This window comes from Rissa tridactyla, chromosome 10 (genome assembly GCF_028500815.1).
Source record: "Rissa tridactyla isolate bRisTri1 chromosome 10, bRisTri1.patW.cur.20221130, whole genome shotgun sequence".
Taxonomy (NCBI): Eukaryota; Metazoa; Chordata; class Aves; order Charadriiformes; family Laridae; genus Rissa; species Rissa tridactyla.
In genome coordinates this window covers 20,932,839-20,948,963 of record NC_071475.1, presented here as the reverse complement: position 1 = coordinate 20,948,963, position 16,125 = coordinate 20,932,839, and the positions used below count along the sequence as shown (strand labels likewise).

The 16,125-nt window shown below is 42.3% G+C and overlaps 1 protein-coding gene across 10 annotated transcripts in view; it reads right to left on the bottom strand.

Annotated features, from left to right (window-relative positions):
* Positions 1-16,125, bottom strand: part of ATP2B2 (ATPase plasma membrane Ca2+ transporting 2) — a 429,010-nt gene that overhangs the window by 166,150 nt on the left and 246,735 nt on the right. For all 10 annotated transcript variants that reach the window (XM_054216330.1, XM_054216336.1, XM_054216334.1 and 7 more), the window contains one exon: positions 15,388-15,871. In XM_054216330.1, coding sequence (XP_054072305.1) covers positions 15,388-15,586 — 199 coding nt within the window. In that variant the 5' untranslated portion in view covers positions 15,587-15,871. The remainder of the gene's footprint in view (positions 1-15,387; positions 15,872-16,125) is intronic.

The window sequence follows — 16,125 nt, the reverse complement described above, 5'->3', positions numbered from 1 at the left end:
GTTCCTCCTAGTTCCTCCAAAATTCTCTTAAGCACTTTCCAGTAAGTATAATGAAGCCTTAAGAAGGAAACAGCTGACTTTAAACAAAGATATTTTAAGTTGAAGAGTATCTGCTCTTGTATCACCTTCAACTTTTTCCTATCAAAAACAATAGCCATATTAAAGTCTTTTTACAACTATTTTTTAAAATAATTATATGGTGATTTCTTAGAGTGGATAGATTCTTAGAGTAGATTAAGGAGTCAAAGCACCAAAATCCATTCATTTTAACAATATTATAAAACTTTATCAGGTAAAGACTGTCATAAACATTGAACGTTAAGTTAATAATATCTTCGCTAGAAAGTACTTAAAATTCTTGTGATATGCCCAAAACTCAAAATTTAAATTATCCTGCTTAAGGAGGAAATGGAAGTTTCATCACTGACTTGAATAAAATAAGGGTTAAGCCAGGAGACAGAGCTTAACGAAACCCAATTCTTGTATGTCTGCAAACAGGAACACAAGTAGCCAATCTTTCCCGTCATTTACTGACCTTCAGCCTGTAAATTTTAGTATGAATTACCTCATGCAGTGAAAAGTAGCAGAAGTTTTCAAAGTTCATTTTTTGCAAAAATATTTTTCTTGAAAGCCCTTCCAGCAAAGAACAACTTCAATTTGTTTTTTCAAAGCTTCAGAAATAAAAACTGGTATAATTTTAAATGGCATGAAAATCACTGTGTAATCTGGGTTTGGTTTTTTTTGAAAGCCACAAGCCAAGTTTGAAGACAAATGCTGGTCTTAAAATAGTTTAAACTGGAAACTGGTACACACATTTAGAGAAGGCCGTGGAGTTACTCATTCGATACACCTAGCTCAATTGCATCAGTTGTATTTAATATCTCAAGTCTACTTATTCAGAGCCATGGTGAAGTATTCACCTTTAACAGTCATTAAATCGGTTGCCAAGATTTAATACCTCATGCAGTCATAATCACCCTTGTGTACAAGTAATATTGAATTGATCCCCCCCATTCTATAGAGCAACCTAAGGAGATAGAGAAGATCCAGCGCTGCCAAAAGGCCCAAGTTCAAACAGGACAAATGCCCAACACACGACCTGGTCAATACCAGGAAAATACAGAGTCTTCTCAAAAGACTTTGGGCTGAAGAGGAATCTCTGTTAGCAAAAGAGGAACTGCCTGAGGCCACAAGGATGATGTCACAGGCAATTCAAAAGTGAGATCTTTGAGAAAGACTTCCAGGAGCATTAGAATAGGAATAAATACCAGATGCAAAGCTCAAAGCAAATAAGCAATAAAGGAAACACGTATCAGGAAAAAACTGATACAGTCAAAGGACGATGGAAGCAGGTGAAGAAATCTGAACAAAGAGTGGTTTGGTATGAAATGAGAATACAAGTTTGGTGTTAATTGCTTCAAATTGTCTATAAGCATAAACTAAGATATGGAGAAGTCCACAAGCAGGAACAGTATCCTGAATATTAAATATGGAAAATACAGATATGCATAGCAGGGCATCCACTTGCCCAGCCATCTAAGTCTTACATACTAGAGGATGCAGAAATGGTTTATAGCTTCTTCCAGTTCTCCATATCGCACTAGAGATTTCCCAGAATACACGCTCCTGCTAACACAGAGCAAAGGAACGGATACGCTACTTTGTCCAGAAGTTGAACGTTTGGGGGAAGGGAGAGGGAGAAAAAAAGGGAAGAATCTCTTAAGCTTTAAGAAGAGAAAATCCATTTCCAATTAGTATTAGGTTTTGTACGTGCAGTTTGATGTTTTGCTTTCTCTTGAAACAACCACCTTTTGATAACTGGCTTGCATAAATTTATCAGGGCAACAATTCTATGATCATTGACCACTCACACCAACATATGCAGTTATTCAGTAATGCAAGAAAACATGGATAATTTGTAGTATGAATAAATGCCTTCTAGGAATTACATACATATGAGCAAATTTATTATGTTTGGTATTTACAATCCGCTAGAACGCAGTTTTCTCACGGCAGGTGTGCTAAACTGAACCCCCACCTCTCCTAACACCCACTGCATCTTCCTAACAGTTGAGAGCTCAGAAGGGGGATCTATGACTGCCTTCCTTGGGCCCTGCGCCCCTTGCCCTCTTCTGGCCCCTTCTCGTGAAGGTCTGACCCTCTTTCTGGAGTAAAACTAAGTAACTTTGGAAAGCTCCTGTGCATACAAGAATTAAGTTTGGAAATTTTGGGGTTTTTTTTACGGGTTCTACTATGGTAAAAGTAGTGAAAGAGACTGTTTAAAAAGACACCTAACAAAGGTAAAGGAAAAAAACCCACCCCTAAATAATGAATTAAATAATGTTATACTGCTACACTGGGAATCCCCCTTTTGGAGAGGGATTTTTCTGGTATGAGAGACAGCAACTTCAGCAAACGGAGTTCAAGCCTGTTCCCCCAGCAGACAAGACGTACCAAGCAAAGGTCACTTTGCCTGTACAACGCTAGGGATTTTGCTCACACTGCAATGTCAGCCAGAAGCGTGATTTTATTCCAGCCAGCCACCACCAGTCACTTGTTAATCCAAGGTGGCTACCACAACTTTCAAGGATAGTCCCAGGCAGACAAGACGTGCTATCAATTTTTAACAGTAGAATGAACTCTTTCAAAATGTTCCAAAATGAAAACAGGTTCAAGTCTATTCCCCTCCTCCTGCCTCCCAAATCCAAATGAAGCTGGCAAAAATTCTTTCTTGAAGAGATCACGGCAACCACATGCAACTGAATCATTTAAGACATCTAGGGAGACTGAAGAAGTCCCCCAAATTAAATTCAGGGTTGAGCAGTTAAACTGCTAAAAATGATAGTAAGAGAGGAGGAAAGCCTCACTAAATCGTGATGAAATAGTGACCCAATCAAACGGGAAACCTAGGGGATTCCAAAGTGGGTCCCAGATTCAGGCCATTAATTTTAAATACCTCACTTAAAATTCAGTTTGCTGTCACCACATGAACATGACTAGATAGAAAAGATGACAGGCTTGCAAAAGCGCCGGGTTGACTCTCCAGGGAAGGATGCCAGCAGCCACCCTCGCACGGCAAGCAGTGGCTGCGAGTGACGCAGAAGAGCATGGCTGGCATCAGCCCCACAGGGACGTTTCACCTCCGCACAGCAAGGTGAGCTGTCCCGGCAGCTGCTGAGCACACGGGATTTACAGGAGAGAGGAGCAGAACAGGGGAGACGTGAAGATTTTTTCATCCAGGAAACGGTATTGATTGCCCCTGCACAGCAAGATGAAATATATCTTTTTCTCCAGAATTTTGAGCCGCTAGCTGCAGCAACATTAACGTCAGCATCAATACCTCTGGAAAAGTGGGGCAGCAGAAAGCACTGCCAGCATCTCATGGCAAAAACACGCCACACTGATATCCTCGTTAAATAGGATTAACATCAGGAATTAAAAATAACATCTAGGTTTGGGGAGAAAAAAATAACACTGATTTCACCTTAAGAGTCTTTGTATGTTGATAATGCTGAAACAGCTATCGTTACGAGTTATTTTTAAATCTTTTCAAACCATCCAGATCTTTTACCATGCACGCTCTTCAGGGTTGAAGGCAGAAAAAAAATCTGTTTCTTCCAAGACGTTTATTAAACATTCAACACAAGCGTTAATACAGGCTCATTCTCAGCCCGTATACGGTGCTGCGGAGCAGTAGTGCACACGCATGTCAACAAACTGCGTCCAGCCTTCCTCCTCTACTGAGAGGTCACTTTAGAACAGTCAATAAGACAATTTGAACTCAATGAATTCTGCTATCTGATATTTCATGTTTAAGCAAATGAATTCAGCTACGCTATAGCACTGAACAGCAACAAACCAGCAGGAACGACTCATTGAAGGGAAGAGAGCTGACCTCTGCCCAGCCAATACACTTACACAGATAAAACTGTTTTCAGTTCTCTGGTAATCCAACATACTATTGCTGTCCCTGTTATGAGCCAGTGTGCACAACGGGTTTGGATGACAGTTCAGCTCTGTAGTTGCGGGTTATGGTTTTCACTCTGTGGGTTGCAGCAGATCAGCTTTCGTGTTTATAAGCAGACAAAGTACCAGAAGGTGCAACACAACCACAGAGACTTCCTTGGGAACAAAACCAATGACATATTGATACCTTTTTCCTTCGCTATCTTGTAAATTTTTAAAATTATTTGTAGAGTCCTCCAGCACCTATAGCTTTGAAGAATCAGGCACTGACAAGGCCAGCACCAGAAATAAGCGAATTTAACTTCCCAGGGCCAGCTGCAGCACTGGCGCAGCCCTGTATCGCTCCTGTTGGATGCGCCCGTAATACTGGTAATCACCGACAATTCGCTCTGGTGGCTGCCTTCGGCATATTATTTCTGAAGTCTGGGAAGCGATTGTTCTGAACTCCTACCTCAGGAGGCTGTTGTGCCGCGGCCGCAGGTGAGGGCGGTGGCAGGGTGAGCCCTGTCGGGTGCCCTCGCGCCCGCACGGCGCCACTGCCCAAACCCACTGGCTCGAGAAAACAATAGAACAAAGGCAAAGCCCAGGGCTCCAGCCCCACCACGTGAGACGTCCACAGACAGCAGTGGAGCACGCCGTAACACTTGACTGGTTCGCCAAATTTACACCATACTTTTGTAGGAAACGGGGGTGGCTTTAAAGTTTTTTGAGGTTTTTCTTTAAGCAAACACTAGATAATTTGCATAGCAAAAATAACAGGTCCCGACTTTGGCCTCAGTCCTCACTGCTGTTTTACCCTTTTAATCAATTATCGCTCACCAACAGGAGTGACTTTCACCAAGACAGTCATCTTTAGGTACTGCAAGGTCTTCACGGGCTAGAAGTCAACTGCGGGACTACAATTCAAGAAGAGGTGGGTATTTCAGCTGCGGTACCCCGAGACTACAAGTGTCAAGCTGGGCGAGCTCTGCTATCCATGCAAAGCCGCACAACAGCCGCGACCCTGCTGGCAAAGATGATGCAACGCAATAATTCTCTACTGCTTCGGGGATACTTCAGGGTGTAATTAAAAAAAAAAAAGCACCCAAAACCCCCAACAAACAAACAAACCAACCCACCAGGGGCTCAGAAAGGAATCATCATTCCTTTAAAATTCAGACCCTGTGCCAGGGAAAGGGTGGGAGCCAACACACGACTGAGGTGAAGCAAGCACAAGGAAACTCGCAGGGCTCTAATTTGCCACCCAAACTTCCAAACTAAGGTAATGACTTGAAACTGCCAGAAAAACTGTGTATTTGTTGTATTGTTTAAGCAAAGAATTAACCAAGGTGCCTAGAATAATGCTTATGCTAAGTGCTAAGATTATAACTTAATCGTTGCACTGTAATTTTAGAGCATTACCATACATTTGTCTTCCTGCGTTAATGCTGACATGATCCTGAACAAACAGCGCTCAGCCTACAGCATCTGAAGAGCTGTGCCCTCATTTGGGAAGTCAAAGAGAAATTCTGCTGCAGTTAACGGGATACTTACTGAATGTGTTAAGAAAATTCTCCTCTCCTCCTTTTGTAACTACTTCAAGGGCAAGCTCTCCTTTCAAGCACACCTGGAAAGAAGTGGGCTATTCCCTATTTTCCCTCATCTCCAATGCTAATCAGAAAAATGAATCATGATGGCTTTTGAACTACCCTATAAATTCGGTCCATTTTCCTTCCTGCTCTTCATTTTTTCAGTCTTTTTGTACCTGAGAGGACTGTACCTCAACTGCCCTCGTACTGAACGAGAGGGTTCCTCGGTGGGAAGCGGCGGGGAGGAGGGACTGACAGCAAATGCAAAAGGAACGATCAAAGGAGTCGCACAAGCCTGTGGAAGCTCAGGTTTTCCAGTCTTTTCACAGAACTGACTCAGCTCGCAATCCACACAGGAAGAGTATCTGCAGTCCCTGAAGAATTTCATTTGAAAGCAAAGAGGAAACAAGGGCTAGTAAATGCTATTGTTACAGAAATAGCAGCTACATACACCCCAGCTATTTCTATTATACAACAGAAATACTCTGCATTTAATATAATCCGTGCTTGCGTTGCCAAGTTCTGGAGTGGCAAGAAGGACGGGACATTAAAACGCATTGTTTTACCAGCTCCAAGGCAAGGGCAAGGAATGGGCTTCCTAATGAGTACTCAGAAAGGGGTGGTTTTTTCTTTAAAAGTTAAAAAGAAAGTTACTACACCATGCTGCAAGCTACGCCAGACTATGTCATCTATTATCAGTGAAAACAGGTTCTTTATGTCAAAGGCAATCATCAATTTTTCAAGATGTGTGGGGAGGCCTTCTTTCTCCTTACACCTTTCGCGATCGGCGACCGCAAGCATATTTTCTACAACACCTAGATAGATGTGGGGAAAAATTACTGGAGATAGGGTAGAAGTAATTTCTAGAGATATTTTGAAGGCAAATCAGAAACTACAAATGCATCACATTAAAAGAAATCAGTATTGAGGAAATGCAGTTATGTTTGTCTTGGAAGCACATCGTGTTGACTGCCAAAAATACATCTTTGGCTTTATTTTCCCCTCCCCATACCTTTATAAATAACAGGCATGTCAAGCACCATCAACCTTTGACTTCTTGGAAAACAGATGGAAACAGTAAATTTGATCGGTCTAGATTCAAAGGGTGAGTAGCAATTGCAAAAGGGGACAGGAGGCAGGAAATCATTACTGCATCTGACACATCTTATCCCAAGTGCGTTCGCATTAGCTATCGCCAAAAGAGAAACGACCAGTCATTCAGTCACGCTATTTCCACTCGCAAGGCTACTGAACTCAGACTTACATATTGAAAGCTACTGCCCCAGCGGCAAGACTTTTCAATATTTTAGCTAAACACCTTTTTCAACAAGTAACAGAATCCTCTTTCCTGAAAAAAAAAATAAATGCAAAGTTGAATAAATAAACTTCAAAATTTCTATTATTCTTCAATAGCATTGTCATCATCTGCCCAATCCACAGAGGATCCTTACAAAGACGGGAGTAGCGAAGTTTTCCAATTCCCACGGCTCAGCTGGAGGCAGCATCGCTGCTAGAAGTGACACTTGGCAAGAAGTTTGGGAATGCCTAATAGAGATGCGGGTAATTGTTTTATCTTTAAATTTTTAGGTGATGTTGTAAAGCGAGCACTTTTTGCACCCCTGTAAGCGTCAGCTGAGACACCTGATTAAGGGCTGTGCTCTTAAGTTCCCTCTAGCAGGGCCAGTCACAGAAGGATAAAGCCACCGGCTGTCAACTGTTTGCTTTCACAGGACACTGACAAAATAAGGCAAAAAAACCCCCGCCCCTTCACTCTCTCTGATATACTGCAAAGACAAAGCTTAATTTCATCAAGGGCAAACCGGCTACATCGATTGGATTGTTCATTTGGTGTAATGGACTTTGCCTTCTTCCTGCAGCTGTCTCAAAACTAGAACAAAATGAAGATAAATCAGCTCTCACTCAAGGCTGACGCGCTATATATATTTATGGATTTCTAAGCCCTGCAATACAATAGCAGGGAGGTACTCGTTACACGATCTTCCCCCCGCAGGAGCGTTACTCCCCCGCCAGGACTCTGCCAGGGCCAGGCTGCCACGCACCCGCCCTGCGCGCCTCGTCTGCCCCAGGCCTTTCCCCACCGCTCCTCAGAACACGCACGGCTGTCCCGTTCCCAGCACGGAGACGCTTTGATACACGTGCATGCAGGCGCACACAACAGCACACCTTTTTGATCCTCCGAGCAAAGGACTAATTGCCTTTTTCTGAGGGAGCACCGCTAACGTAACCCAACTTAGCAATTCTGACAACTGACGTAACTGCCAGAGCTCATGAAATCTAAAAATTACTTTCCCCATCATATACACTGGCGCTATTACGTTAAAGATCTGGCCTCATCTTTTTTCACACAATAAATGAGCCAGTTATGCCAACAAACTCAAACCACTATTTTTAAGAACAGGATTACAGATTTATCAGCTGGGCCATATAATGGCAACACTTCCCATCACTTATTATTTTGCAAAAAGGGAATGACGTACTGTATTGCATCGTCGTATTTAGATCAAGGAGAAACCTGTGGCACAACACACTACGGCAAACGTTAACCTACAATAACCTCCTTAGAAAGAGGGAAAGAATTACTTGAAGTCGTTGGACCAGGCTTTCTTTTGACTTACAACACATTGTAGCTGTAATTGAGCTAATTACAACGAACAAACATTAGACCTGAGCAAAACAGGTGCAAAACCTCACACCCATTTATTACTCCGTTCAGCTAAACCTGAGGTGCGGCAGCAGAATGTATGTGTGCAGGCAGCAAGCGCTGCCTGTGTATTTAACGTACTGTCTTGGAGGGAAAGGGAATTCAGTTTGCATGAAGACAGCCTCCTTTCTGAAAGTGTTGCGCCTGCTAAAGAAATAATCATTGAAAGGAAGACAACCTTCTGGGCAATCACCTAAACAAACTGGCAGTGGACTCAGAGAATCTCTGACACTGCCTAATACAGCCGGCAGAAGAGACTCCCAGGGTTACGCACTGAGAAGCTCTCTGCCAACCATTCAGGATTCTCAAAGGAGCAGGTGATCTAGCTTAAATTTCTCTTAAAAGCTTCGTGGGGAAAACGCATCGTGCAATATTCCTCTAGTTTTCTACAAGTAAATGAACAAAGCCAAAGTAAATCAGCAAGTGGCAGGACATGCCAAAACCCAGAAACAAACCGAGCAATGAAATGGTACTTATCGCTTTGAAAAATCTAAGCCATTCATTTGCGATGCTTATGTTTGGGTAACCTTTGGAAGAATGTTTGCTGTTCCATTACACAAACAATGGAAATACTAGATAAGGAAAATAACCGCAGTTGCCAAGAATGGTCCATGCACTCCTCCCAAATCATTAAGCGTGTAGATATTATTTTATGGATATATAACATAGTATAGGCAGCAGGAGTCCCCACGCTGGAGCCACCGCGTGGCCCGGGCTGGAGCACATGGCCGGACACAGGAACAGAAGAGCCCACCTGAGCCTCGCCGAGGCCACGGCTTACGGCTTGAACAGGACTCAGACAGAGCTGTACGCCAGAGCGGGACTCCCTGCCTCACACGAGTTACTAACACACAATTTATAAATACTGAAAGGGTGGGTGTCAGGAGGATGGGGCCAGGCTCTTTTCAGTGGTGCCCAGGGACAGGACAAGGGGTAACGGGCACAAACTTGAGCAGAGGAAGTTCCACCTGAACATGAGGAGGAACTTCTTTACCCTGAGGGTGGCAGAGCCCTGGCACAGGCTGCCCAGAGAGGGGGTGGAGTCTCCATCTCTGGAGACATTCCAAACCCACCTGGATGTGTTCCTGTGCCACCTGCTCTGGGTGACCCTGCTCTGGCAGGGGGCTGGATGGGATGATCTCCAGAGGTCCCTTCCAACCCTACGATTCTATGAACCGTCCTGCCTAGATATTTTCCATCTGTTCACAATCTCGAAAGACCTCCTACAACAGCAGTGTTTAACCTCAACTTGTGTCCGGCGCAGCGTTTCCCTGCAGAACAGAGCTCCAAAGAGCCAGATAAACAATAATGGCTCCGGTGCTTTCTGCATGGCAAGAGCAGGAGGCGCCCGTGGGCGCAGAGAGGACACCCCATCCCAGGCGGTGGCACTGCTGGGGCTTTCCCAGGCGTGTCCCCAAGGGAAATCCATCCTTTCAGGTGGTACCTCTCAGGGCTCCAGCAACAGAAACAGTAACGTCAAAACGAAGGAGTGTCCAGAACCTGCCATCCTCCTTGGCTAACCAGCCTCTGGCCAAGGTGGTCTGTGCCTGCTCAACACCGCTCTGGGGACATTCTGGGGGGTTTGTGGGGACCCAAGCGGGCAGTAAAGGCAACAAGCGCTTACTGAAGTGACTGCAGAAAAATGTGAAGTTCTCGCAAGTTCTTACCAGCTCAACCATGCTTCACACTGCATGAAATACAAATTTAAAGGTTTTTTTTTCCCATGGAAGGTAGGAAAAAAGCATTGCAAAATGCAACCCTCAGAGGCCTTCGCCGTGACAGTACCGAAGGCTTTTTTCATGGGGAAGGCTGTTGTCATTGTTTAAACCAACCCTTCCATGCAGGGAGAACATGCACAAATAAGGACGAGATGTGTACTGGGAGTCTGGCTTCTGGCCTGGCCGTGTTGGCAAGTTGGCCTGAACTGCAAATTACATTTTGACCCCACCAATAAGGCCGAGGAACTGGACAGCACAGCGAGCGGGGGAGATCACGAGCGCAGCTTCTTCCAGAGCGCTTTTAGGATGCTGCTTTTAAGATATCCAAAATACTTCAAGCTCAGCCTCACAGCCAATTTCTTAAAATCTACTTTAGGTGAGCTGGCAACATAGGTTTTAAAAAAAAACCAACCCATTTCATGAGTAGGATAATATTCATCCTAACCTTGTATTTAAAATAATTTAAGAAAATCTTGAACTTATACATAATATTTGATGGTTTATGCATGATAAAGTGTATTCTTTTAACAACAGCTAAAATGATGCTATTATCAGTTTCTTTACTTTCATGATCTATTTTTGACAGTGTGGTTTTATAGATATCAATATCTAGCAATACATTGTTTTATATTTCTGTTTTAAATTAATATTTGTCTGAATCAAGTATCTTTAATTCCTTTCTCGATTCTTTTCTAAATTCTTTACGTATCTGTAGCTAATTTAACACGTAACAACATAGTGGTGCACCTAACTGAAATTCAGCACGTCCTAGCAAGATTTGCTTCAAGAATGAATACTGGGTTATTAACAGTATATTTTGATAAAAGCAATCTTGAGGAACCAAAACTAATGAGTACTAAAAGCAACGGGTTAATTTTGCCACACTCAGTCTTTCTTCATCTTTTACCTCACAGTTAAATCATAAAAGGCTTTTTAGATTGCAATAATGAAAAATAAACCTACGCAGTTGGCCTAGTTGATCCTCAGCCCACATCTCCTTTGTAACAAACGTGCTTTTGAAGAGAGTGACTTACCTTGTATCTACCTTAGCTAAGGGTAGCTATGATGATTAAAAAGTCAGCTTCCACACTAGAAATGCTACCAATTAACTGCTCATTCATACTTTCTCTTGCCATGACGCCTTTTTACAGCATCCTAAGGGAACTAAGCCAAAAAAACCCCAAACTTGCATTTTTCCATAATAAAAGTAGGTTCCACCATCTCACGTAACCACGTCCCATCTGAAACGATCCCACGCTCCACCAGACCGTTTCTAGAAGCTCAGCCCGTCGGGCGTCTGCCAAACGCCAGCGGAACCTCTCCCGCAGCGCTGTGACGTTATCACCAACGCCTGGCGCCTTCTCCCAGCGGCTGTCGCAGGGCTGCTCCCACGGACACCACCACCACGGGACAAGTTTTTTTTTTTTTATATAAAAATGAAAGAAGCATCATTATAAGCGGCTTCACTTTTCACGCGCGTTGGAAATTACTGCATCCAAGTATTTTAAGCAAGAAATCGTGGAAATTAATTCAATAATGTATTCTTGTAAGGAATAAACACTTTTGTAATACGAAGGGAATGCAGATTAAAAACTTACTGTAAATTGGTGCATACTACTTAAAATTGTGGGTAAAATACAGTTAAGCATTGGAAAGAGTGGATTCCGGTCTCATTTGGTATTCATCCAACTAACTCCTCGCGCTTTACCAGCTGCCCTTTATAAGGTATCACTAATGCTCGAGTGGGCCTCGGAGACTCACACTGCATGGAAAATTGCACAACTGTCACCCAGCTCTGCCCGGTGGGGGATCCAGCGTTGCTTTGCAAAAACGACAGCTAGATCCTGTTCATTTTCTGTATTACTAGAATAACGAAAGTGAAACTAATCTCAAGAAAAATATTTTTAAAGACTATTCAAGGAGAGGCATACTTGTGTTTTTTCATATAAAGTATTTCCATAGATTTTGGGGAGGTTCTTTTTATGAGCACTGAAATGGTAGCTTTTCATTACAATATAATCACTTCAATGCAGGAAATCCCTTCGGCATAACTGAGAGCTGGGATCCACACCGCATCTATGGTCAGAAAAGCGACCACAGAAAATATAGAGAAGAGACTGAAGCCTTGTAATCCATGATAACGCTGTGAATTCCTTCAGCATGCAAATATTATGCTACTCAACATTCAGCAGACTTTTAAAGCTCCACATTGATCAATACACGAGGTCAGAAAACACTGGTAGGTGTACCTTCACAACAGTAAAAATAACATTTGAGTTATGCATAAGATGTCTTACCTTGAGAAGTTCAAGGCCTTTAAAAGAGAGCTTCAAAAAGGCACTTTTCATGTAAGTGACTGATTCTACCAGTCCATAGGTGGCACATCAAATATTAACATGGGAAATGAATTGCTGAGCAGACTGAGCTAATTGCTACTTCTTATTTTCTAAATATTGAGTAAGCCAGCAAATTCAGATTTTACATAAATTCTTTGGCGCAAATACCTGTGCAGGCACATTTTACCGAATTATAACGTGCCTGCTTCCAGGATACATTTTTGTCCTCTGTTGCAGTAACGACTTAAGCCATAACCCACAAACTGACGAAGACTTTATGAAAATAAATTCCGAAAGGGCTTACAAGCCTGGGAAGAACTAAATTCTACAGTCAAGTCCTCCTTCCTATTTCACTCATAGTAACCCAGGACTCTTGCTCAGCAAGAGTTTATCGGGTTTACTGAAAAAAGTAGTAGTGCCCTGCAGTAATGCTTATTCTGTTATACCTCAATAAAAGTGTGTAGAATGCACAGCACTCCAAAATATAAAAAATAGCGGAAGTTTGGTTGTGCTTCACCACAGAAGATGGTGGTTGGAAAAGTGATTTTTCAGCCATAGTGGCAAATTAAGGGATTTCATAAAGATATTGCATGGGGAATCCATGGTTTGCTGCAAATGCCAAAAGATAAAACTCTGTGGGAGCCTCCCCTACTTAGCTTAATATTTTATTTGTAACTCATGTCTACGTAACATTAAAATTCCATTTCCATATAAGAAACTATTATGTTTCTTTCCTCTAAGAACAGTCATATCTTCAAGAATATCCTCTTCACTGTATTTTAACTTTCTTTGCTGTGCTTGGATACAAGAAAAGCAACGGCTAGGGATTTATGCCTAAACCTCTGCTTATATTTGACAGAAGCCTTTAAAGGTTTTCTATTGAATTCTTATGGATACCTTCTCCCAAACGAAAGTTTCTGAGTTTGACATGACATATTTCAGAGAGAGTCCCTCCTAAAACAATTTTTCCAAGCACAACAATTTAAAATAAGATCAAAACTTAGTGCGACTGGGAATTCCTATTATGTGATCTAATTTAAAATTAAAACCCAGCAGAGTCTTCATGATTCCAAGGCTATGCTGATTGCCATCTGAAGCTGGAAAGGTTTTTCCCTAATGCACAAGTGATGAAGCGCACGTAAGGCTTAGAGGAAAGTTACCTTATCTGAAGTATCAGAGATAGATTACTGCTGGAGTCAGTGTGCCACGCTAGTTGGATCCATACGCCCTGTTCCGATATGAGGAATTAAGTTTCCCTGATGTCACAAATTGACCAGATAATGCAATTAATGTTTCCTTTGAAGTTCACATTGACCAGCTAACCAGCAGAACGAACTGGCAAAACTTTACTGGAGTCACTGCAGTGGCCCTGGTTCACCCAGACTGAGACTTCCCTCTTTGACATGCCATAAACCACTACGGGATATTTAAGATGCTGAAGCCCTAGTGGGATATTTACAAATCAGTGTTTATTCTGTCAGGTAAATATAGAGATCCTGCACTGCTGTCTGCAGCTCCCCAGACGTGTCAGGGATCTGTCTGAACTGCCGCATGTTCTCTGAAGAGTTGATGCTCTGGTGTCAAACAGCTATTAGGCCACTCTCTGGAAGACCGACAGGCATCTGGAAATCCCAGACAAGTGGCAGGGTCTCACTTTCCTACCTCAGCACTCCCACTGGGAGCAATCTCCAGGCAGGAAAAGAGGTCCTGTCTGAAGGACCAGATATTTGGGCAAGACTAGAAAGTGGGAGAGATCTGTCATTAAACATTCTAGAATACAAGACTGCAGATGAATGTTGAAGCACTACTGGAGCTTGCTGCTCGTTTTAATACAGCATTAGCTTAATAAACCTTTGCTGAAAAGATACTGTTCACAGCTTTATAGCTTATACTGTTTAAACGATACTGAGACTGTATATGACCAAGTGTCAGACCATGAAGAATTTACTCGAAGGCCAGGCATTGATAGCTGCTCCTCTGGGACTCTTCTGGGACTGCAATTTATAGTATCACACTATGTGATGCTGTAATTGACATGTTTACCGTTACACCAATAATTCAAGACTTTCCAGCATTTAAACAGAGGAGTAAAAGTAAAGGATTAATTTCAAAAAGGAGAGAATGGAATAAAGCCAACACGTCTATCTTCTTGAAAAAGAAAATAACTTAAAAGGAACATCTTGGCTACTTTAAAAGACAAGCTAAATATTACAGACTCAAAGACTGTATAATTTCCAAAAGCGTTAATATTCCTTGGAGACAAAAATACAGTGATGAAAATAAAATTCTTAGAATTAAATAGAATGTTCCTGTTCACCAATTCTTTCTCATTTAGTGCAAGTAAAATTGCACAAGGAGAGGGAAACATCCCACCATTGTCAATGTTTTATGGGGAGATATTTGGGATAAGTGTTGAAAACTAGACTAATGACTGATGATCAGGTAGAGAACTCCACTTACAAAAATAGATATTGAAAAGTTATGATTGGTATTATTAAACGTAAGAAAGTAAGGAGTTTAATTATACATACAAAAGAAGTCCAAGTAACAAAAACCATAGATGCAGTCGTATATTGATAATTTAAGCAAAACTATCTACGGTAACACAGCAAGTCAAGAGTAGTAACCACAAAAAAAATATATATTACATATTGATCTACAAAGTAACATGGTGTGTAGCTCAAAAGGTCATTTTATATTCTCAAGATGCCTAAATACCTAGAAATTCTTATGAAGCAACTAGTGTGCACCTTCTTACCACCAAGAGCGTATCTGTTAAAGCCTCTTTATAACACCATAAAACAAGCGCTGAATATTTTTTTTGTCTGCCTTTTAAGGAAGAATTAATCCATTTAGCTCTCTGAATAAAAAGCACCTCTTATTCTCACGCTAGCTTTAGCTACAGCTAGACTGTTTTTATCTTTTTTCTCTGAAGACTCCTCTTTTGTTTTACTATTGTTGGGAATAAAGGCAGCACCACGAGAACTGTGTTCAGGTTTGAAACAAAACCTCTTTCTTTCACCGTCTGGAGAGCCCTTATGCAAAGTCCCCACTCAAGTGAAGGAAGACGCGCTTACCTTCTGTTGGTGATGTCTTCAGATGCCTGCAGAGCCCCTCTGTTTCCCCATATGTCTCTTTGATTTTTACTACCGCTTCTGTTCCTCGAAGTTCCATGAGGGAGCGCAGTTCTTGCAGTGTGCACCCAAACTCTCCTGCATGGTTGGCCTCATTTCTTTGGTTCTTGGAATAAAAATCGCTATTTGTCATGTCACCCATTGTTGCTGATTATATTGCTCCGCTTGTTGTAGTGGATACAATCTTAAAACTGTTTAAAAATTGAAGGAAAGGAATCTTGAATTCCAACCTCAGAAATTAAAAAGAATCCCGCGTGTGCCCGGCGAGCGAGGTGGAGAACGCCTCCGGCGCGCAAGGTGTCCCTGGCTGCCCAGTGGTCCGCAGAACGGCTGCTCTCAAGGCTGCAGACCAGCTCCGCTCCATTCACCACTTCCCATTATGTGCACCCAAGCTGTAGACTCTACATGGTCATTTCTTCCTCTGCACCTTTGGGAGCAAACAGAAAGGATTCATTACAAGACTGAGCAATGACGCTTTACAAAGGTGAGTTCAAATTTATTCTATCATTGCAGTTTGACTCGTCATTTAAGAAACGCTCTGCGGAAATGCTGTACAGGCGGCCTGTGAGACGCCGCAGGTATCAGAGCCAGCGCCGACAACAAGGATAACGCGAGCTCTGTCTTAGAGAAAGCTCTCCACAGCTAAAGCACCAATAGCAGCGCTGCTTACTTTAATCAAGT